The sequence below is a fragment of the Nicotiana tabacum genome, chromosome 1 (assembly GCF_000715075.1).
Source record: "Nicotiana tabacum cultivar K326 chromosome 1, ASM71507v2, whole genome shotgun sequence".
NCBI lineage: Eukaryota > Viridiplantae > Streptophyta > Magnoliopsida > Solanales > Solanaceae > Nicotiana > Nicotiana tabacum.
In genome coordinates, this window is record NC_134080.1 from 64,058,885 (window position 1) to 64,083,535 (window position 24,651).

Sequence of the window (24,651 nt, forward strand, 5' to 3'; positions counted from 1 at the left end):
TTTGTTGGGGAACAACTTCCTCCATTGAAACTTATTATGTTGGGGGGCAACACTGGTTCTAAGACCACTTCCCTCGAGACTGGCGTTATCTTTTATTCTTCCCCGAATGGGTACTTGACTTCCAGAAAATTTTCTAAATGGAAGGAAAATTTTCTGCCCCAGTTTGATAATATCCCTGTGCATGCATTTCTGGCATCAATGCCGTTTCCTTTACCTGTTTCAAATCAAACAAAATTTGTTAGTTTAAAACGCGGTGGTTGGTTGTGATACTCCTACTGGGATGACTTTTCCCTTTCTCCTTCCTTGCTCTGCGTTCCACAGCTTGTTGGGGATGATATTATGTGCTGGAGATAATCCCTTCCTGCTAGGGATATCCCTCTTCTTTTGTGGCATAGCTCGGAAACTGGCATTTCCCCGACCTTTTAGTCTAGTATGAATTTCCCAAATCCTGCTCACTGCTTTCCTTGCTTTGTTCACGGGCCTTTTGCTGGGGATATATATTTTTGACACTGGCCTCGCGCTTGTTCCTTGCTGACTATACCACTTGGATGTACTAGTCAGATCTCATCTTGCATGATTGGAAAGTTGATGGCCTATTTTGAAGTCATTTCTCACTTGTTCTGACCCAACAGACTCTACTGGGGAATTTTCTATGCAATGAGAAAGATAAAAAGGAACAGAATAAAAGACAAAGGAAAAAGATGACTCTTTTTTTAAAAAAAAAACTATAAATAAAAACCTATCAAACACAGATACCGACTCTAATGGTCATGACATGCACATGTGGTCTATCCTCTACCGTCAATCATCTTTCAAGATCTTCAATTGGCGATTCCCCATCTGATTCTCAATCTTATTCGACCTGTAGTGCCCGAAGGGTTTTCACTATCAAGCCTCTCTCATTTTCGTTTTTCTCTCAGCTTTCATTGTCTTACGGTGTCCGTAAAGATTTTCACTGATAAGACTCTCTCATTTGTATCACTTTCCAGCTGAAGATTTGGAGTGTCGCCGGTATGACTCTTTCTGCTGGAGATTAGAGTCCTTTATGCTGTGGAACAGAATGTTATGTTCGCCGGTAAGACTCTCATTTGTCTGACTTGGCATCTTTTGAAGACTGATCAGAAGGTCTTTCTTTGGACCGTAATGTGGGTTTTTGGATAGGGCTAGAAAGAAAGGGTATTAAAGGCTCAAAAAATGAATCGATTTTGGGTTATTAATTACAACCTTCGGAACTAGATTTATTTACAACAAACGCAACCTTTGCCCCAGTTTCTTGCTTGGGGATATTTTAATTGTTTTTTTTTCATTTTTCAAAACTATGACCGAGCCGTGAAGTGCCTACGTATCCTTCTTGAGGAATAAGGTCAAACGTAGTTCCCAATTCCTTTATTTTCTTCTGGCTTTTTTTTTTGTTATCATTTTTCTTTTTCTCTTTTTTTTTTCTCTCTTTTTTTTTTCGTTTTGTTATTCTCTTTTTTATTTATCTTTCATGTTCGTATCTTCCATTCGTTGCTACTGATTCCGAACGAGGGGTATGAAAGAAAAGTAAACAAGGCTCAACAGGAGTAACGAAGGATAAAGTGTTTAGGTAGCAGAACAAAATGCCTTCGTCGTTCCAGTCTTCAAACATGCCAAGTGCAAACAACACAATTTAAATTTGTAGCCTCTTCTGATGGTGCCGGACCTGACAATTATATTCAACTATTCAACGTCTGTTTGTTCATTTGTCACTTCTAAAGCACCGTTGGGCGACACTCTCATTCTCATTATTATGAACGACTCTCATGCCAATTCGGCGAATCTTTCTTTTAACGGTTTTCTTTGTGCTTTACTTGCCCTAGTTCCATATGACTCGAGCTCTGAATAATCTCAACCGTCCTTATTTCGGGGTTTTATGATTAACTTTTAAGATTAGGCCCAAAGTGTGTGCGCATGCCATGTCACTAGAATCGGCGCTGAACAAAATGATAAAAAGATGAATGGAAACAATAAAAGACAGGATTTTGTATTAGACTACCGGTGGAATGGTTTGAATAACAAAACAAAACAAACCAGAACAAAACCTAAAAAACAAACTGGACAAAACTTAAACAAACCGCTATGACAAAATGGAAAGATAAGAAAGTTTGACACAAGACAGTATCCGAATTACAACCCTAATAATTCGAACAACAGAAATGACAACAAAATAAGCCACCAAAAGCTTCTTTCTTGCTAACCAAGGAACGGAGCGTCCTCCCACTTTATCAAAACTGACATCTTAGCTACTGAGCCTCGCATCAGCATTGCCTAGACCATTACCAACTTCAATATCATCAACCTTAGTCAACAAGTCCCCAATAAGATTTGAGTGCTTCTGATCTCAGGCCTGATCCCCGTAAAGTGTGCATCATGATGTGCGGGTAAAGGATTCTGCGCGATGTTCTGGGTGTCATTGTCTTGGATTACCACAAACCAACCACCTTAACTTTCCTTGTGATTCAAAACGAAACAGGTTAAAATGGACTCAGTCGGTCCCCATTATTAACAACATCTCTTTTCCTTTCTTTTTTTTTTTTCATTTTTCTTTTCTTTCGATTTTTTTTTCATTCATTTTTTCGATTTTTTTTCATTTTCTTCTCTCTTTTTTTTCCATTTTTATTTTCTTTTTCCATTTTTTTTCGTGGTCGAATCTTATGGAGATTGCCTACGTATCATGACCCCGCATGAATCAGACCTTGCGTAGTTCGGACCACTAAAAGATAAACAATACTAAACATTTTTTTTCTCAGTTTTCATATTATAACAAACTGGTTTCCAAAGGTTTGAAGATGACCTACAAACTCGAAAATCAAACAACCCACGTATTCTAATTAAAAGATTTACAAACTCCAAAAACAAATGGTCAGCTTCCTCTCTCCGTTTGACAAATGCAACCGAACAGTTATTTTTGCAAACGTGGCCCCTTCCAAATTTCACATGAATTTTGAGGTCGGGAGGCTTATTTTATGACACTTTACAAACTTGTCCATTCTCTTACAAAAATAACCTTTCGACAACTGAAAGATACTCTAAGACTATTTTGGCAAGAACGGTTTAAGACACTGCCGAAGCTGGCTCGGCTTATTTTTGACTAAAAATTCAAACGGTATTCACCTGACCGCTGACTTTTTTTTTTCAAATTACAATGAAAACGCGGTGTTGCAAACACGGCCCTTCAGCGCCTCGGGGACGAAGATTTTTAGGGCTGTGTGGGTCAACTTGACCAAATTTCTAAACATGACCCAAAAGTGGCTGTTTATGCAAAGTCAGCCTTCCGGCGTTCCTTTCGGGAACATTCGGCTATTTATGACAAAACAGCCTCACCCGACTTATTTATGACAGAATTTTAAAATTTTGACATGTTTTTTTTTATTATTATTTATTTGTTTTTGGCTATTTTAGCAAAAAGGTGGGGTTGTACCCGATGAGGGTTGCCTACGTATCTCACATCCGGTGAGAATCAAACCCGCGTAGTTCGGGAAAATTAACCGAACTATTTTAAAACATGACTCTTTTCCATTTTTATTTTTTCCTGGCAAGACAATCTATTTTCCTTTTCTATTTTTGAAAAAGACAAAATAACGATTTTTTTTCCATTTTCAACAAACAATAAAACAATCTATTTTTCCAAAAAATAAAAGACTCTTTTTTTTCTATATTTTTTAGTAAAACAAAATAAAATATTTTCCTTTTTTTTCAAAATTTCGACAGAGTTTCGCCAGTAATTGGTCATTGATTTTTTCTAAAATAATCAATTATCTCCCTAACTGATATATTCTTGTTCCCTTTTTTTCCTTCAATTTTCCAACATTCCCGAGATTCAGAAACCGGTCAACATATAAGTTCGAAACAAATATATGTACAGAGCAAGTAGGATGCATCAGAATGGTCTTTTCATTTCAGGTTGCTAGTCCTAGACGGACCTAACCCCTGTGTTGAGTCCCCTAGGTCAAATGCAACGTGATGCAAATAAGCGTTCCTACTAGGGATCCAGCATGAGGTTTCGTTATACTAGGTTTATAACCTGGGTATATGTTCTAGACTGTGTACCCGAGCGGACAACTCGAGTCGAGGAGGGGCAACTTACCGGGAACCAAAAGGCCATCCGGCTTCGTAACTTATCCGTCCTCTTTCTTATTTCAGGTATTGACACTAACAGAATAGGGAGCCTCGACCAGCGAGCTTCTCCCCGGAGGTAAGAAGAGAAGGGTTTCGGCACAATTTATATACAGTTCAGATAATATCAAAGCAGTAAAAGACAACATTTAGTATGTTATGTCAGAACATGCAATATATATCAGATAATAAAGCCAAATATAACAATTATTCTAAGCTCGAATTCTTGAACCCTGAACCAGTGGTTCTGGGTTTAATTTCCCAGCAGAGGTTTTATTATACTAGGTTTATAACCTGGGTATACGTTCTAGACTGTGTACCCGAGCGGATAACTCGAGCCGAGGAGGGGTCTACGTACCGGGGACCCGCAAGATCGTCCGACTTTGTAACTTGTCCGACCTCTTTCTTATTTCAGGCATTGACACTAACAGAATAGGGAGTCTCGTCCAGCGAGCTTCTCCCCGGAGGTAAGAAGAGAAAGGTTTCGGCACAGTTTATATGTACAGTTCAAATAATATTAAAGCGGTAAAAGCAACATTTAGCACATTAGGCTCAAATATGTAAAAATCAGATAAAACCAAATATAACAATTTATCTAAGCTCGAATTCTAACCCTGCGAAACCAGAGATTCTGGGTCCAGTCCCCAGCAGAGTCGCCAGAGCTTTCACACCTCCTTTTTCTATACCCGAGAGGGTACAATGGAGTTTTTTCCAATTAAAGGACAATCGAAATGGGATTTATTTATTTATTTCAGAGTCGCCACTTGGGAGATTTAGGGTGTCCCAAGTCACCAATTTTTATCCCGAATCGAGGAAAAGAATGACTCCATATTACAGTCTGCGTACCAGAAATCCGGATAAGGAATTCTGTTAACCTGGGAGAAGGTGTTAGGCATTCCCGAGTTCCGTGGTTTTAGCACGGTCGCTCAACTGTCATATTCGGCTTGATTATCTGATTTTATACAAGTATGAACTTATGTGCAAAATTTAACTTTTAACCGCTTTTATCATTTATTGTTATTTTTATCAAGAATTGCAACGTTGTGAAAATGTATCTCGAACCGCGTTACAATCAATGTACACGTGGTCGTCGACACACTTTGACTCCGTTGAGATTTGGATTTGGGTCACATCAATGTGCACCCGAGTTTAAGGAAATTAAATTATTAAAGGCGCGCCTAAAGCGACTAACGTATCATTTACTTTGGGTAGGGCCGTGGAGTTTTGCTAAACGGTCCATCCCAAAGTCTAAGCAATTTTAAAGCAAATATTTACTGAGGGCCCCGCAATTTTGCATTTTTATTCGGCGAGGCTCATCTCATTCTTATTTTTAGAAGGAATTTGCAACGTCATGGACAAACATCTCGAACCACGTCACAATCAATGTACCCGTGATTAGAGACACATTTCGACTCCATTGAGATTTGGATTTGGGGCACATAAATGTGCACCCGAGTTAAGGAGAATAAATTATTAAAGGCGCGCCTAAAGCAACTAGCGCATTATTATTTTGGGGAAGGCCGTAAAATTCGCTAAAACGGCCTGTCCCAAATTCTAAGTATTTTAATAAAGCTCCTATTAGTCCCAACTTCGCTAGCGTATTGTTATCGTTATTAAACCCAACTTCCATTACTAAAAAAAATGAGAAATAAGGCTTTAACGCTAGTAGTCATAATTTTTCCTTCAGACGTTCACATACTTATTACAATGAGAGTACATAATATACGGGAGTACATACGTTCGCAATAATTCACTGGATGTCAAATTGTTCCCTTAATAAACACAAATATATGCATAGAAGTAAACATTCTCGTAAAAAAACTTAAGCTCAAGATATGTTCTCACATTTACTTTAAGCATGCAGTAACTAACCATAAAATAAACATTTTTAACAAAACAACAAAAAATTGCATTGTTGACATTCATCAATATCAAATACTCTCATTCGCCTTGAACCATAATATGCGAAACGAACGAAATGAAACAAAGGATGAAGAACAATAACCTTTGAACCTCGACAACCTCAGATCGACAAACACGACCCCGACGGAACTCAAGACGGACCTCGACGAACAACGACGACCTCGATGGAAGCAGAGAGCTCGGACCAAGCCCGTCAACGACCTGAGATTGTTGGTTGCTGCTGTATTTTTTCCGACACAGCAATTGGTACGTGAATATGAAGCAAAAGGGGTCGTTTGGATGTGGGGAAGGAGCAACTATGGAGGGAGCTGGTAGCGAGCAGCAATGGTGGAGTTCAGTGGTGGTGTTCGCTGGTTGTTTGGTTGTCGACTGGAAAGCGATGACGAGGGGGGGAGGGGCTGCTGACGGGCCTGTTTGGTTGTGGCATTTGGACGTGAGGGAGTGGGGTTGAGGGACAATGACGACGCAGCAGCAACAGCTGCTACTCGATGGGGCTCCGGTGGTCGTTTGGCTTGAGGAAGTTGGGGCTGGTGGCAGTGACGACGCGAGGGAGTGGGGGCTGGTGGTTTTGGCGACGCGAGGGAGTGGGGTCTGGTGGTTTTTGCTAGGGTTTTTATGGTTTTTCAAAAGGAGGAGGAAGATGAACAGTGCTCCTCCTCCAAAATTTTCCAAGTCCCTTTCCCTTGCCTTGCCCGTGCATTTGTAGCCCTTTTGCCAATAAAAATGGACCCCACGTGTGTAGGGGTCCAAGGTTTGTGTCCCCCATGCGCGGTGGGGTTCCCCGTGTACGGTGTTCCGTCCGTGTTTCCCGTGTACGGTGTTCCGTCCGTGTTCCCCACGCTTGTCCTCCTTGTGTGGTGGACTCGGATTATTATGGGCTAGGTCCGAAAATTAGGCCTAAAAACGGGTAGTTTGAACCCGAATATTATTCTTTTGCCCGGACCCGAGAATAAGAACACGACGTTGCTCAACTAATCCTATGTAAGTAAAATAACTACCAAAAATAAGACTAATATTTAAAACAAAACTATATCTTTTTTAATATTTTCCAAGATTAAAATAGCTACAAAATATTAATAAAACTATTTTTGTAATTTTCGTTTTTATATAAAGATACAATATAAAGTAATATTTTGTATTTTTTCAAAATTAAAATGACTACAAAACATTAATAGAACTATATATATTTTTTGGTAATTTTCGAAATTATATAAAGTACAAAAATAAAGTACATTTTTTGTATTTTTTCAAGTTTATGAAAAATACATAAACTAAAATTTATATATATATTTTTGTAATTTTTCCTTTTGCGACGAAATAAAGTAAAATAGTCAAAATAACTATATTAGACCTAAATTACATATTTATGCTAAAAATGTGAAAATTCTCGGGGAGGGTCAAAAATCACGTATCTACAGTAAGTAGACTGATTAGGACCTTACTGTCAAGTTTATAAAAAACAAAGTTGCATAATTCTGTGCATTGACATCCACTTAGATATCTTGTTTAAGTCCTTTCTCTAATAAAACTAATCTTGTTCGTGTTTGAGACGTGCTGCTTATGTGCATTACTTGTGGAGGTAAACCTGGGCCTCTTAAGTACTTCTTTCTACATTTATCTGTTAAGTCCTATGTGTTCTTGCCTTTCGCCTAGAATTTTCTCCTTTTAAAAAACCTTAGGGGTCGTCTAGAACTATCCAGATTTAGAGGTCCTAAAATACCTATAGGGCCACAGGGAAAGGGATGGGTAATGCACGCATAGGACATTGTCAAGGTTACTAGAACGCTTTAGGCTATGACCAGGGGGAGAGGCTTGGGCAGAACGGGATATGATGACTACGCGCTAACGTTACGTGTAGCCCCTCATTGAGGAGTATTTACCGGGCATTACGTAGGGTGATCTTGTAGGCTAAACAACCAAGGAACCTTCCTTTCCCAAACTCCTTTTACTTAAAACTTTCTTTTTATGTATACAATTTGTTCAAATCTCTTGTCTTATTATTTGAGTCATACAATGTCCAACATGATTTATTTGCAATTATTTGTTTCAACTACTTATTTGTTAAAGGACTAATTCATAAGTATAAGTTCGGTCGGGACCCACCGTTGTGGATCGAGAAGGGTGCCTAATGCCTTTCCCTCAAGATTATTTCGAGCTCTTACCCTAAATCTATGTTAATGCAGTCGCCATAATCCGTTAGGTTTCAAATACCCAATTTCCCAAAAAAAAAAAAAATGAGTTATCACCCCTCTGTAATGTGGAAAGCCGAACCTTCTCTCTCCCGCGTAGGGAAAAAAAGGCGGCGCGACACGCCACTGCCCACAAGCAGCCCTACTCTTCCGAATTAGATAACTAGATTTCATGTTCTTTTGGTGGCAAGTTGCACGAAGTTGACGATGGAGGTAAATGCAACTTAAAAAATTATGAACAATCTGATCTAATTAAAAGGGGAAAATGATATTCGTCCAAAAGAGCAGGTACAAATATCGAAAAGGAGCCAAGCGAACAATGAAGATACAAGTACAAACATAGCCCCACAATTACTGGGTTGCAATTGACAATGGAAAAACTGGGCGATGATTTATTAGTTCTAATAATCAATAGGATTCATGATCCTGCCTATAGAAAATCCCTTTCTCAAGTTTGTAAGCAATGGTTCAGAGTTGAAGGCTTAACTCGATCATCCGTACGTATTTTTGAACCCAATCTTCTCCTTAATTTCCTTCCAAGATTCTCTAATTTGCGCAAATTTGAATCATCTGAACATATCACAAATACCCATCTTGAAATCTTGGCTGAAAATTGCCCAAGAATCCAAGTTCTTAACCTTAGTTTCAAGAAAAAGAGCAGGTTTTGTGATGAAATGGATGAAAATTTAATCTTGGATGATTTTAATGAGAATGGTTTGTGTTTTATTGCAAAAGGTTGTTCTTGTATTAATACAGTAAATTTGAGGAAGAGAAGTGGAGTTGGGGATGCTGGGGTTGTTTCTCTTGTTAGCTTTTTGCCAAAGTTGATAGCTTTAGACTTAGGTTTTTGTGATAAGGTTAGTGATGAGTCGCTTAGAGTTATTGGAAGTGGTTGCTGCTCTTTGAAGAGCTTGAATTTACAGGGTTGTTGGTTGGTATCAGATGAGGGTTTGAAATCATTGGCAGAAGGGCCTCTTAGGATTAGTTTGAAGAAACTAATTCTTGCTGAATGTGATAGGATTTCAGATACTGGGGTATTGAGTTTGATGCAAATGTGTTGCTTAGAGGAATTTGATTTGGCAGAATGTGGACCGAATGTGACTGATATTGCTGGTGAGGCAATTGCTTCGAGTGAGAGTCTTAAGAGGTTGAACTTGTCGTGGCTTGTTAATGTATCTGATGCTACTGTTGTTGCTCTAGCTGAAGGTTGCAAGAATCTTGATGCTCTTAATTTTACTGGCTGTGAATTTGTCACTGGTGAAGGTGTTCGTGCTTTGACAAAGCATAGGTCATTGAAAGAGCTCGTTTTGACTAGTTGCGAGAAGCTTAGTGGATATGATCTGGAAGAGTTGGTGCTAGGATGCCAAACATTAGAATACATTGTGGTTGATAGAAGATTAAGGATGTGGGTTCCTATGGAAGTGCAGGATAATATAATGAGAGAAAACTGTTGGATAGATTGGATATAACAGATGAAAGGGGAGTTAAATATCTCGTTTGATATGCATTGATCTGTTTTCAGGGTCCCCTCATTTCGTGATACCTCTCAGCAGTTATTACTTCAGGTGCAATTTCTGCCCAATTCCCATTATTTATTGCTGAAATGTTCCTTGTAGCCAAACAAATGTGCAAGGTACTTTTTAATGAATTTGGATACCGTGCTATTGGCATGTGCTGCTTAATATATATTATGCATAGACATTTCAATTTGGAGAACGCATATAGCAGATTTTGGAGATATGGTAATTCAAGAATCTCTTCCTTAAGAGGAAGTAAGCAAACAAGGAAGGCCTTTGTTGAAAGTAAGACCACTTCCGAATCTTTGTGGCTTGCTATATTTTCTCTTAGCTAACCTATTGTGCACACCAGTTGAAATTCTTTCGTAGAAAAAGGAAACAAAAATCACCGCTCTGCAGCATCATGAACCATGCTTCAGTATAGGTTTCTTGTTAATCACAGGTTATGCATGACGATGTCAGAATGCACAATTTCATCCTCCATATTCTGTAATGGTTGGAAAGCTGGTGAAGCTCATCTTGTGAAACATCAAGGGGGAATGACATCATGTACACCTTTGGAAAATTTCCCATTTTACTGAACTATTTAGGGCTGTAAATCATCTGACTTTCCAAACGCCACAACAAAAGTATATCTTGAAACCTCTTTCCTGAAAAGATTGTACTTGCAACAATGCTGCTCTTCTGGCAATTTTTCCATGTTTCATAAGCTTCTTTGTGGTCTGGGTAACTGTTCATGAGTTCTCCTTTTTCTTTTTCTCTTATCCTTGTTAGTCAGCTCTCGGATATTGTGGTCGCTGGGTTCATTTTAGACCTAACTGTCCTCTCGTATTTAAGAGAACAACTCCAAAGAGGTTTGGTTGAGCGTCAGTCTTTTAAGTAAGGAGTTTATCAAACAACCTGCGACAAGCTATTTCTCCATTTACTGCATAGCGTCTCTTCACCACTTTGGAGGGATGTATTAGGGCATACTGGCCAGGCAACTTTGTATGAATTAGTTGGCCTCTTGAGAAGTTGACTCCAAAATGAGCCTGCAGTTGGTCCAGTCTGAAAAGAGAAGCAGTTTACTTTGCCCTTAACCTTTCAAGTTTAAAATAAGGAAGCATGTGCTGTGTGCCTCTTATGGGAATGATGACATGCAAAGTTTCTTTTAGGTGTAACAGGTCAAAGAAATTATGGGAAATTGATATGCACCGGAAACGAAACACATTAAAAGTATCTTCTGGTGGTAAGAATTGGGAACTGTATGGTTATACAAAGACAGGGTCCAATAGAGGAGGCGGCCATACTGAAACAATGTGAGCAAAGCCCAATCAATAAGTAAGTGCAAACCTTGGAGACTAGGGTTCAAACAACAAAGACAAAAACCAGTCGGTGATTTCTTTCCATCTGCCTAAACTGTGGTTGGCAGTTACTTGTTACCTGTGCTGGTGGGATGTAGCAGGTATCCATGGATCGTCGAGGCCCGCGCAAGTTGGCTACCATCATTACATAAAAGAAGGATCACTCTGAGAAGACATTTACTTCTGTTCACGTGCTCATATCGGATAGGCCATTTCAAAATAAGATGAGACATTGATGTTTCTAAAGACATGAAATATCGTTATGTTATGTGTAACTTGTACAGAATGTATTTGCCATTGTTTCTCGATTTTTCCTGATATTTGTTGCCTACTGATTCAAGTAAGATATACCATTAATATTTTGGTATCTTTTGCCAAGCTTTGCAACTTTTATATTTGTGAGTCTCATAGTTCCATTTCGTTTTTTGCAGAGGAATAGGTCGATTTCATTCTTCTGTTTCTAGAATTAAATGCAGTAGAACATTTCCAAAGAGCTTTGATTGCAAAAACAAAACTGACATGGACTTATTTTGACAGGTTTCAAGTGTTGAAGAATGAATGAGAAATGGAGTAGCAGCAGTATTTGCTAAATCTGGGTTTTGCACAAGTACATTGTTTCTGTACGCGAGAAAATGGCAAGTATTGGGCACTGAAAAATAGTCGGACTTGGAGAAATATTGCCATGTCAAGTGTGTAAGGATGGTTTCCAGAACACGATCTATGAATTACGATGGCATTTGTAGAATGCAACATGTTAAACTTGTCACCAGGTTAATAGCATTTTCCAATGAATTCTGCATCATATATGGCTCGGGTTACCAGAGTGGAAGTATGGACATGTTTCACCAACAAGATGCAGAGCCAAGTTAACACAAGTTGCTTTCTACTATCACTTATAGTCTTTTAGACTACACTGCTAACTATCTAATTCACTTAAATATGTTTTTTTTTACAATTCTTTTGACCATCTAATTGCTGTTTGTTCTTATAGTTATTATTCTTGAATTACATATATAATTTATTTTAATTTTTCTTTTAGTTTGTACCGTTCTTCGTTACAATCCGTATTCTATTTTGCTTTATTTTTATATTTGCTTTGCGCTTAAAGCTTCAAGAGACATCTTGGCTTCTTTTCCTTTTTTTACCTTTGATAGCACTGTCCTGAGCCTAGAGTTTATTTGAATTAACCTTCCTATCTCCATAAGGTAGAAGTAAGGTATGTCCCTATCTCCATAAGGTAGAGGTAAGGTATGCATGCACACTAATCTCCCGACACCCCATTATGTGGGATTATACCTTTGATAGCCCTGGTCACACACCTCCTATCCCCACCCAAAAAAGTAAAGGTTACCTTTAAATCTTTGTCGCAGCATTTCAAAAGAAATCTTTGTGGCAACTCCTTTAAACTTAACATTTTCTAAAGTTAGCTATAGGTTTATCATTTTTTAAAAATTGGGTTGTGTAAACTTAAAAATATGTGAATTTGAAAAATAGTACAATCATCTCAAATGGCACTTGAAAATGTGCCATTTCAAAACCTTTCTTAAATTTGTCAATAGAACAAAAGTATTCCTGGAATTTAAATATATACTCAATCATGATGAAAAGTAAAACTCTAGTGTTTGCATTGCCTATTGGTTCTTTACTCTTTTACTTGGTTAAGAATTTTATATGATATTATCACGAGAAAGAAAAAGACTTTTACAAACTAATAATCCACATTTCTAACAAAATTAAAAGACTTCTAAATATAACTTATTAAAACAGTGTATCGGTTTTATACAAACCAATCCAGTAAAACAGTTACACTTCCTTTCTTGATCCACTTTACTTGATTTTTTTTTACTATTTTAACACATAGTATTAAGAAATTCACTTTTTAGAATTAATTAACAATAAAATTGACCGTATTAATTTTAATTTGTTCATTAGAAACAAAACAAATACTCCTAGGTTCTTTACTCAAATGGCAACTTTAGGAGAAAAAAAGTTACTTCTTAATATTTGAAAAATTAAATATTATGAAAAAAAGCTAAAAAATCAATTAAAGCGGACTGACACTAAAATTTTGTTCCTCTTCGCCACGGGACAAAGTAAGAATTTTTTTTCCAGGTAGAAATGTGTAATTTCACAAACTCGAGGGGTTAACACGACTGCTTATATAAAATAACTCTTTTTTTTGTGCCTGGATATTCAAGAAAAAAACCTTTGCAGCATCCTCGTATCTTGATTGATTAGGAGTTGATGTGTCCACTGAAAATCTCATCACAAAAATAAGAATCTCAGAGACGAAAATTGTATTAACAAAAGAAAAAAAATGGCGTATTCATCATCTTCAGTTCGAGCATTTAGTTCATTGCTCTACAGATTCTCAAATGGGGTTTATCTTAAACCCCACCGTTCTTGCACTCTCAAAAGTATATACTCCTCCTATATATTAGCAAAAATACAAATAAAAATAAAATCTATGTAGCTTTTATTGATTTGGGTTTTATTTTCTGTTTGAATGAGCTAATATTTGATTATTTTCTTGCAGGTGCTTTATTATTAAGTGGGAAAATTTCATCTTCTTCATGTTATTCATCTTCTGACAAATGGGTCTTTCCTTTGGAACTTCAATCTTGCAATTCAGTCAGAAAGATTTGGACGTTTTCTCCTCTCTGTATGGGCAGGCGCTCCAGCAAAATTGCTGGCAGAAAGGTATACAATTTCTCTTGCTATTTTCGTGTAAATCATATAGTTCTAATTTTCTTTTTCTATTAGTGAAAAAAGGACGTCTTTTTTTAGTTATTAATTCTTTGATTCAAATAAGTGTTACCTCTGTCTAATCTAAATGATTTGGGATTTACAGAAATTAACTCAAATTTGAATCTTTCTCCGACGGACTTGATTTCATTTGCCAAAGAAAAATGATTTATTAATGAAATATGTAACCTTCTGGGTCTATCTTAACTTTAAGGTGCTCAGAAATTTACACGCCGAGAATTTGGTAAACCTATGTAATGTAATAATAAAGAACCATGAATAAGAACAACAACAACATACCCAGTATAATCCCACATAGTAGGGTCTGGGGAGGGTAGTGTGTACGCAGACCTTACCCCTACCTTTGTGGAGGTAGAGAGGCGGTTTCCAATAGACCCTCGGCTCAGGAAAGCATAAGCACCGCAATAATGAAAAGACAGATAAGAAAGGACAACACCGAGAAGCCATGTAAAAGCAGCATAAAAAAACAAGATATTAAGATGACCGAAACGACAGGTAGTCATAGAAATCTAATACCAACAGAATACGAGAGTACGTACTAATACTACCGGTATGAATAATCTAGACCACCTACCCTACTACCATAATCCTCGATATACACACCTTCCTATCAAGAGTCATGTCCTCAGTCAGCTGAAGCTGCGCCATGTTTTGTCTAATCACTTCTCCCCACTTCTTCTTCGGCCTGCCTCTACCTCTCCTTAGGCCCTCCAATGTCGACCTCTCACACCTCCTCAACAGGGCGTCTGTGCTTCTCCTCCTCACATGTCCAAATCACCTAAGTCTCACTTCCCGCATCTTGTCCTCAATAGGAGCCACACCCACCTTGTCGCGAATAACCTTATTCCTAATCCTATATTTTTTTGATGAAGTAAGGTATTGCGTTATAGGCATCAAGAAGATGCAAAAGGTTACAATAGAAAACTTGGTTAACTCTTAATACAAAAAACCATTCTAGAGCAGGAAGTTAACCAAGAGCAAAAGGGAATGGCTACTAAACCATTGAGAGAGAGCTAATGAAATCTAAGAGGGGAATAATATTATTTACAGGGGAAAGGTTACTCAAGCTGAAAAGACTCATCAAACATTTAGACTTTAGGTTACAGTTGGAAGTTGAAATGCCATCAAAGCATCTAATCCTATATGTAGCTATGTAGATTTTTTTTAATATGTAGAATATTAAGTGGCTAGTACTGTTTAGGCATTGTGATTCCATTGTTATGTTGTGTCAGCATTCTAGGAAATGTTTGTTTGTGTGACTTTGAGATCTCTGTGATGCATTTTAACCTTATTTGACTATAGTAGTACAAAAGTTGATGTGTTTCGTGAGGATAGATAGTCCCAACAACGGACAAAGTAGCCAATATTTATGTGTAAATGATGTAGTGTATTTTATTTCCCCAGACCCCACTTGTGGGATTATACTGGGTCGTTGTTGTTGTTGTTGATGTAGTGTATTTTATCTTTATAATTCACATGATTGTCCAGCAACAGTGTTTGGAGTTAGCACAGTTCTAATGTTATGTTTATTGGTTTAAGTCAATGATTTTATGTGCAGACTGCCCAGGATCTTAAGAAGGCAAAGTTGTACTCAAAAATTGGGAAGGAAGTTGTTTCTGCGTAAGTTATGCAACAGACAAATAGTTTTTCTTCTAAATCAAGCTTGAAGTGAATGGAAGATTCCTTTCTTCTCAAAATGGAACTTTTGAGCATTATTTTGATGTGGCATGAACCAAATGTCCTGACGTCTGTTTCTGTGACTGTTATGATTAACTAGTGGAAATGAGTACTGTTTCCTGAATGACCAGGGTTAAGAAAGGTGGTCCCAGTCCAATATCTAATACAGCTCTCGCTGCTCTGATCGAGAAAGTTAAGGAGCTTGATATACCCAAAGACATTGTTGAGCGCAATATAAAAAGAGCTTCAGAAAAGGGACAGGAAGCCTTTATGGAGAAGATCTATGAGGTGTTGAGACATTTAAACTTGCATGCATTTGTTATCTAATAATCAACCATGTGTACACATTTACCTTTTTGCTACTCTTGATTATTGCAATTCAATGAACTTTTAACCCTTGCTCTATACCCAGGTATATGGTTATGGCGGAGTTGGTATCATTGTTGAGGTCTTAACAGATAAAGTAAACAGGTCAGTGGCAGCAGTTCGAGAGGTGGTGAAGGACTGTGGTGGGAAGATGGCAGATTCAGGATCCATTATGTTCAAGTTCCGACGTGCTCGGGTTGCTAATATAAAAGTCACTGATGTCGACCGGGACCAGCTCCTAACAATTGCTTTAGATGCTGGTGCTGAAGATATAATTGAACCTTCAATGGATGACTATGATACAGAAGCAAATTCATCTGAAAGGTTCATAATTCCTTGCCTTTGTATCTTCATTAAGGCTTCTCTTAGGCAATATCTCGTGAACAAAGTAATTTGTAATTTAAGGGACAGAACAGCTGCTCTACTTCAATTATTTGTAGATCAATAATTGATAAAGTTTATTCAGCCTCATTCATCATATAACCTATCCAGACTTTGTTTTGTTAGTTTCAAGGTTTTCTTGAAAATTTTTATAGGACAATATCCAGAGCCAAAAAGGTATTTTGCCTGATATTGCAAAATTATTTATTTATATATAAAATATGTAGCACTATATCATGGAGAAAACTTTTGAATCAAATAATCTCCTTCAATTGCGGTAGAAATAATGCCTTAGCTGAAAAGGATAGAAATGTGAGCCAATTTGGAAAATGTGCAAGGATGTCGCTGAAATAGCCTTTTGGGGCAATTTCAATTTATTGTGTCATTTTTTGAAGAGGGAAACTAGTTGAGCTCTGCAATCTTTCATTTTTGATTGAGACACTGACTTTTGGCATACTTCATGATGCAATGTTTTCTGTGAAAGTAAATCGTTTTGTACCAGAAACTGCAAAATAGATGATGCTTTTAACTGAAAAATAGAAATCAGAAATGCAAGACTTGCAATCGAATACTACCCTACCCTATTGCTCTTTCCTTTCGTGGAACTGGACCCAGATTTTGCTCTTATGGTTCTTTCAGGCATATATGTTGTTATTGCTAAAGAAACCTTTTTAGGACTTTTTATTCATGATTTGATTCTCTTTCAGTGATGCTTTTAACCGAAAAGCTTTATAAATCAGAAATGCAAGACTTGCAATCGAAAACAATATACTCTACTGCTCTTTCCTTTCATGGAAATGGACCTAGATTTTGCAAGTGGAGGAGTCTCACCACTAGCGCAACCCTCTCTTGTTTGAGGATGAACTAATGTCACACTGGATGGACTAATATCACTGCATTTGACTATTTGTTTTCTTTTTGACTTTAGTAGGGTTTACAAAGTCGTGTCTTCAGCGGATAACTATCCAGTGATATTATCAAAGCTACAAGAGGAAGGAATAAAATTTGAACCTGACAACGGATCTGAGCTACTTCCTATAACTCCAATTGAGGTCCGTAAGTATAACATTTAATTCGTCTAATTCTAATCTGGTAGCGCTTGTTAATCTTTTGAGAGGGAAATACTATTTTAACCATGAAATTTTACAAAAGGATTTTAATAGCTGATGTGTGAATAGTTGACCTTTTGTAAGTATAATCATAGAAATGGTCCATGAGATTTATGCAGCATGTGGCTATAAGACATCTGCATAGCATAGCTTTCTTTTTCTGATAACTCAAATCTTCAAAAGGCTATTTTTTATTGCAAAACAGAGAATTTCATGAGAGGGTGGCGAAGGGATTAATGATATTTTGCAGTTTTGAGTACTAGGACCGATCTTCACAACGGCTTTAATGCCCTCTTTGTTCTTGTCTTTCTCTTCTCTTTCTCGAGTTTGTAACGTCTATTTTCCACTACTTATGCTTTTTAAATTTTTTTTCCTTCTTATTTGCCTATTTTTTTGTTCTTTCAAACTAATGATTCTTTTTTTTTCTTCTAATATGTGAGTTCTTCCTCTTCTACTTTTTATTCTAGGCATCTCTTTTGCTTCTCTCTACTGCTCACTTTGTACAATTAACGAAGTAGTCAAATATGAAATGGTATGCTGCAAATTAATTCTTTTTAAGGTTGGTTAATTGAAAATAAAAAAATTAATTTTGTGACTGAAGTTGTCTTTTTATGGCCTTGTTGAAGATATATCTTTTGTCATGGTTACTTTGAGTTGGACTAACATCGTCATTATGGTACATCAAATGCAACAATTAGTAGTTTTTGTTGCAATATGATTATCATAGGTACAAATTCCAAATATGTTTGGCAAGTTTTTATTTTCGGTAGACGTGGTGCTTCACTTCAAAGAAGCGTGCACTTTTCACTTATCCCTTTTTGCTTCATGCCCCACGTGCCTCTTTTATTTTTTGTGCTTTTCACTTTTATAAAAAAACTGTTGGAGAGGTTGGAGTAGTACCACTTACCAAACTATTCAACATTGTATTAGAGAGTGGAGAAAGAATACATGATCCCAATACAAACAATGAGGAGATATTTAAAGTTTTACAAACTATTGTGGCAGTAAGCTTATGAGTCATACAATGAAACCTTGGGAACGAATGAAAGAGCATAGACATAGAAAAATTACAAGAATGGCGGTGAACCACTGTGGATTTGTGCTCGGTAGATCTACAATAGAGGTTGTATTTTTGCGAAGAAGATCGTTGAAAATTTATAGGGAGAGGAAGAGGGAGACATACACAATATTCTTTAGCCTACAGAGTACAGAAGGTGTATGATAGAGTGCTAAGAAAAATCCTTTGATGGGTATCAGAAAAGAAAGCAATCAGTATATGCGCTGAAAAGCTGAGTTTTATCTTTTCAATTACTACAGTAGATATCTCCGCTTGTTGTAGTTATTCTTTGGTTTTCGGCTGCAGGTAGATGATGAAGCTATGGACTTGAACAAAGAACTCATGTCCAAATTACTTGAACTTGATGATGTTGATGCTGTGTATACAGATCAGAAGTATTAGCTTATTTGCCACTTAACAGTGGCTGCGCCTAACAACTGGTTGTTGAGGCTGTTGATGAGTGATAGCAACATATATTCGGAACTGTAGAATCCTGGAGTCATGAGCAAATCTAAGCCTTTGTCACCCTATCAATCTTACTTCCGCAAAGAATATGCCCATTTTCTCAACTTAGGAACTCATATCATGGTTTGGCCCGAATTTCTCATAGGGTTTGATCTTTTAAATGATAGAATGAATCCGTAGATTCCATTTTTTTATACGTGTTAACCCAAAAATATGTTACCGTCTTTGTTCCCCCTTTATTCCTTTTATCAGTAAAATGGATGTGCTTCGACATGTTACAACTGTCCCTTGAAAGAGATCATCTGAAGTCTGAAGTCATTGCCAATAATATCCTGTAGCTCTCTCTCTGTATCAGTATGATGAATCTCATATCCAATTTTCCAATTTCTGCTGCAGAAGTATTTTATTAACATTTGATTCATGTGTTACTGAATCTCCCTTTTAGGAACTTGTTTCTAGAGATGAATCTCCCTATGTGCATTTGAAATGTAAATTTTGAAGCTTCTGGTTTAGTGCATTAAGATGTCAGGTTTTATTACTTTTATTTTGGAAAACGACTTGAACCGATGCTGGCATAGTGGATTATGATGTTTGTTTGAATTGATAAAATGACACAAGTGATTGCAACTCCTCAATTTCAAAAGACACAGTAAAAGCTTTTCCTTTCCTTGTTGAATCTTGATGTCTTAATCAAAGGTTCATATGTGTATTACTGATAAATGATCATTGCAGATAATATATATGCAATCATAGTACTCATGTATATCATTAATATGCACAAAGTACTACATTAGCTATTCAAGAGCTGGAAAATGTAATATCTTAATTATATGACTTGTAAGGTATATTTGGCTATCAGTCTAGGATGTGGAGGGTGGTTCTATTTCTTTGCAACCCAGCAACCATGCAGTCCATAGGGAAGACCATAAGGAAACTTTGCTCGTGCAATTTCTTCAAATGTGGATCCATCCAATATTAGAGCATATCCTTCTCCATTTTTGTCACTGATCATTGAGATCACAACTCCTGCATATTTCCAGAATATTACACCTTGTTAATATGTTGCAATTCAATTGTTTTTTTTGTCTCGTGTTATTAGGCTTAGACTATTATTCACTTTCACAGAGCTATCGCTATACATGGGATCCAAGAAAATGCTGAACCACAATGGGTTTGGGTTTGTTATAAATAGATGTATTGATAAATTAATTACCGTCGTCTTCCTCGGTTGCACCAGGTCGAGCCACAAAGAATGGTTCAGAAGGCACAGCTCCCTCATCGTACCAATTCTTTGCCTTTTTCTCAAACAAGTCAATCTGCAAAATATTTTGAACCATTAAAATCAGGTATCGTTTGAAATAATAGATAAAAAAATTAACAGTTGTAAGCACTACTAGTGGAAAAAAGAAGAGAAGGAAGTGACCTTTGTAAGAGTGTTGGGGAAATTACAAGGCCTCTTAGCACCACAAGCATAAGCATATCTATATTTCTTGCCTAAATAACAAGGATTAAAGCTGCACATATCCATGCCTCTCCCATGTTCATTTGGGTCCAATGCTGCTTCTAACTCTCCATGTGGACTCCCATCCAATGGTATTCTGAATCTCCCAACCCTGTCACCAAACACCATTAATCAATAACAGCCCTTTTCTCAAATTGTATACATGATTTAGTGTACATTTTTACAGTTTTTGGGTGTTCCAAACTGATGTCCACATAAAATAGTCTATCTGCAAAAGTTTTCGACTTCTCAATTACTCTCATTTATTATACAGTTGGGAAAAGCCAACACATGCTTTTATAAAGTGTGCAATTGGAAATATAACGAGCTTTCATTTTCTTTTTGTAATAACCTGTATTCATGTCGAATAGACCCGCTATGGCGATAAAACACTATTTACCACAAACAAAACTCATTTTCATGACTCAGAGTCTTAATTCTTGTTAAGCGCGGAGACATTCTAGCTATCTCACCACATTTAGTGAGTTTTCAATTGTTAACACGCGCCAATAAGATTGTTTATAAATTGCTTATAAATATAAAAATATAAAAATTTACATACAACTGACGTGCAAAACGGCAATTAAAAGAATAAGGTATCTTCAAAGTTTCAAAACTTGTGCTCCATAGAACAGGACAATGCAGTCCATTTTTACGTTCAAAAGAGTTAAAGAGGAAAGAGTCAAGATAGTCCTCTTGACATCACCGGAACTTGGATTGTACATGATAAAACAACAATTAAATTCCCTTTCCTTCAGACCTTTCTTGGATTTTAGGATGTTTGACTTACTACAATATTTAAATTCAAAATGGTTGCTATCCATGCATGAATGCAATTATTAAACTACTTTACTAGATTAGAAGTTAGAACAGGTGGTTACTAGATTACTTGCTTGACTCAAGTAGACGCCATGCTCAGCTTGTCTATATAGAAGACGATTTCCTTACGTACGCTAATGTATACTGCGAAGATTTTGCATTATTAATGCAGTTCATCAATAAGTATATTTTAGCGTTAGTTATCTTATTTTCTAAGTTGTTAATTTTCATGCACCGTTACATATCGTTATCTTGGATTTAAGTTATATACACTGGCACTATGAATATTTATCTTTTAAGTGACCTAATATCGTAAATACTCATTTAAACTATTATTGTATAAACTTTATAGACAAGTGTTAAGGCGTCGTTTGATTGCTGGTTAGATTTATGCATGTATTAGTAATGTAGGGTTTAGTTATGTAGGAATTAATTATGCAGGGTTTAGTTATTTAAAGATTAATTATGCATGATTTAATTATGAAGGGGTTAGATATGTAAGGATTAGTAATGCATGAATTAATTAATAATTTATGGATTGTAATGTAGTGATTATTTTTTGTTTAATGTTTACTTTATTTTAATTATACGATGTGTAATTAAAATAAATATGAGAATTTTTTGGTCATTTGAATGTTTAATCCGTGTATTACTAATACATGTATTAGTTATTCCATATTCTATCTTTGCGTAAATAATAATAGATTTGTTGTATAACTTACCCATGTATAGAAAAAGCAACCAAACATAATACTCTATTAGTTATGCTGACTTTTGGACAAAGTACCTAAATGCTACCAATATGGTATATTAGTTATGTTACTCCTAATAGATGAATAACTTGTCTTATGACCAGCTACCAAAAGACCCCAAGTGAAAGTAAAAATGCCATCAAGAAAAAAATTGAAAGCCGTCGGTCAAGTATGTGCAATAGTACCTTGCATCGGGCAAGACGTCCTCGCCGTTGAATGACCGAAGATTCTCAAGCCGGAGCTTGTCAAGGATGGTGGTGTCGGCGCTATGTTCACAGCAGTCTGCAATAACAGCAGTAACTCTGCCATCTTCATCTTTCTCCTCGTATGCATTTATGAAATGGAATGTCACAAATAATGGCACTTCCACACTTGCCACCTTTATAAATTCCAAAAATAAATTAAAAAACAAATCAAAAAATTCAATCTAATAAAGTGAGAGGACTTACAATATTGCCACTGGCTTTACACATAACATGCATGAAACCTTTGGAATGAGGGTGCCACTCAAACTTGTAAAGTGGTGTGGGCTCAGCCTTTAATAAATTTTGGGCACAATACCTTAGTGGCATTTCCGGCACAATAATGTAATGTTCCGTCACTGGGAACGAATGGACCCATCCTGGAGCAGGTCCACCTCTACAACTCACTCTACCTATATACTTCCTCTCATTTGTTCCTTCTTCCATTCTCACTACTAAATATCCTGGATTTATCAAATCTGGTATCAACGTCCAAAATTCAGTGTCCGTTACAATTGGATGAGCCGAATGTATCAACCCGCCTAACGAATCACTAAACTCGAATTTCCCTATTGTGTCAAGTGTGTCCGGATCAATTTCGATTGATCCTTTTATTGTCTCCGTTAGGCAAACGACTCGGCCGTCGCCAAGCTTAACGACTCCGGTGTTGGCGTTATCGGTTAGAGACGCGCCGGAGAGTAATTTGGCCATGTCACCAATGTAGGACAAGAAATTGTCTGGCTTAGGTACTTCGGAAAATTCCCTGTAACAAATTTTGTTGTTGTGTTTTGCTGCCTTGTATGCGTCTGATTCGATTTGCCTGTGACCCATTATTAGCCGTCCGTTTTCGAAATGAAGACGGACTAAGGTGGCGTAGCCGTCGAAAAGATGCCGGAAATTGTAGTTCCCTATGTGCCATTGTCCTGGGCCATTTCTCAGGTACGTACCATTCTACATAGACAAGAACATGTAATTAATTTTATTTTTATTTGTCTCTCTTATTTATTTATTCGTTTTGACAGAAATATATGAGTAAATAATTGTAGAATGTTATGCGCTGGGATTTGGACGTGGAGCGTGACATGTTGAACAAGCTTTATCTGGTAATTAACCTACGAATTAAGACAAATTAAGCAAAAGAATATTTTTCCAAAGGAAAAAAAATAAAGAAAAGAAGTTGATAATTTTATCTTCTCAGATCTTAAATATTCTTGTCGCTGTGATACTATAACATTCTTTATCATTTTGAAAGAAGAGAATATTCTTTGCTGGACGTGGAATTACCAATAAAATAATTGTAGAGGAGGACCATGATATCATCATCACAAGATCACTAAGAATTTAATTATTCTTAGCTTCTTGACAGAGTGTTCATAATGTCTGAATAAGTACTGAAACCTTTACTCTCATTTAGATTTCTTCGTTTCCAATCAGTTGTAAATTAATCCTACTTGATTCATATTTTCTTGAGAGAAACATGCATGTCTATTCAAAACTTTTGGAAAAACTTATAACAAGCGACTCAATATATAAAAAAGCTATCCCGTACAAAATGAAAAATGCATGCAACTAAACAATAAACGTTAGTAATCTATGCATTTAGGATTTAGCTTAGCTTATATACACTGAACAACGTACCAGCCAGAGTGGTAAGTCGCCTTCTACGACGAGCTCTCCTTCCCATCTTTCTTGGCGAACACTAGTCCATGCAGCGAGCTTCTTCTCCTTCTTGACCACTTCATCTGGTGGTAGAACAATCACAGGCAATTGGCTGGCTACGTTTGTAACCAATTTCAAGTCTAGATTTTTCTTGGTTTTTTCATTGATTTTCACCTTCCCAAAATAAGGTTCATCTTTGCCATGATCAAACCTGTCATGAGAAAGGATATTGGTACAATAGATTTTGGTTGCCGAAGAAGCAAAAGAAGCCATGGATATGTGAAGAATAATATTAGAGCACTCTGTATGATCTACTACGTTAATTATATTGTAGAACAAAAAAAGAGAGCAATGAAAGTGGTGAGAAATATCAAGTTAGAACCGTAGCTTTATAGGTAAGTTTAATTAGAATCTTGATAGGTGGAATTCTTTCTCACTAGAAGACATGCTTACATTATGATTACAAACTAATTAAATATTTATGTATATAGGTTTTATGGGCCACTAATTTTCAAGAAATCCAAAAAAGTAATGCACCTATATTAGCCGGGAAGCACATGATAAGGCACGTGTCCTTGTACTTTTTTTCTCACCGTCCTCGTATTTTTCTCCTAAATATAACCTGATAAATAGCATGGGGTTCTTTTGTTTCCACCTGTTGCCCATTATAACATGGGATATTTTAGTTTAAATTCGCACGAAGAGAACGAGAAGTTTTCTAAATACAATTAGACGTTTCTATAATAGC

General features: G+C 36.7%; 3 protein-coding genes across 7 annotated transcripts; 2 read left to right on the forward strand and 1 right to left on the reverse strand.

Annotated features, from left to right (window-relative positions):
- The first annotated feature begins 8,283 nt into the window (after positions 1 to 8,283).
- On the forward strand, positions 8,284 to 12,123 carry LOC107821948 (F-box/LRR-repeat protein 4-like). Of its 4 annotated transcripts, none has more exons than XM_075251117.1 (2): positions 8,284 to 11,507; positions 11,647 to 12,123. In XM_075251117.1, the coding sequence occupies exon 1, from the start codon at positions 8,621 to 8,623 to the stop codon at positions 9,716 to 9,718; it is 1,098 nt and encodes a 365-aa protein (XP_075107218.1). In that variant the 5' UTR covers positions 8,284 to 8,620; the 3' UTR covers positions 9,719 to 11,507; positions 11,647 to 12,123. The 4 variants fall into 4 exon arrangements, with proteins under 4 accessions (XP_075107218.1, XP_016503909.1, XP_016503912.1 ...); XM_016648423.2 differs by having other exon boundaries at positions 8,284 to 11,449; XM_016648426.2 differs by having other exon boundaries at positions 8,284 to 10,051.
- A 1,160-nt stretch (positions 12,124 to 13,283) lies between these two features.
- Positions 13,284 to 19,650, forward strand: LOC107821950 (putative transcriptional regulatory protein At2g25830). Of its 2 annotated transcripts, none has more exons than XM_016648429.2 (7): positions 13,284 to 13,526; positions 13,646 to 13,809; positions 15,434 to 15,495; positions 15,684 to 15,840; positions 15,965 to 16,242; positions 17,228 to 17,351; positions 18,772 to 19,650. In XM_016648429.2, the coding sequence occupies exons 1-7, from the start codon at positions 13,427 to 13,429 to the stop codon at positions 18,865 to 18,867; spliced, it is 981 nt and encodes a 326-aa protein (XP_016503915.2). In that variant the 5' UTR covers positions 13,284 to 13,426; the 3' UTR covers positions 18,868 to 19,650. The 2 variants fall into 2 exon arrangements, with proteins under 2 accessions (XP_016503915.2, XP_016503916.2); XM_016648430.2 differs by having other exon boundaries at positions 13,285 to 13,526; positions 17,231 to 17,351.
- Positions 19,651 to 19,668: 18 nt separating this feature from the next.
- On the reverse strand, positions 19,669 to 24,317 carry LOC107821949 (carotenoid cleavage dioxygenase 8 homolog B, chloroplastic). Its single transcript, XM_016648428.2, has 6 exons — positions 23,883 to 24,317; positions 22,452 to 23,195; positions 22,188 to 22,381; positions 20,354 to 20,543; positions 20,144 to 20,246; positions 19,669 to 19,956 (listed from the first exon to the last, which is right to left on the reverse strand). Exons 1-6 carry the CDS (start codon positions 24,174 to 24,176, stop codon positions 19,811 to 19,813), a joined length of 1,671 nt encoding a protein of 556 aa, XP_016503914.1. The 5' UTR covers positions 24,177 to 24,317; the 3' UTR covers positions 19,669 to 19,810.
- Between the last annotated feature and the right edge of the window lie 334 nt (positions 24,318 to 24,651).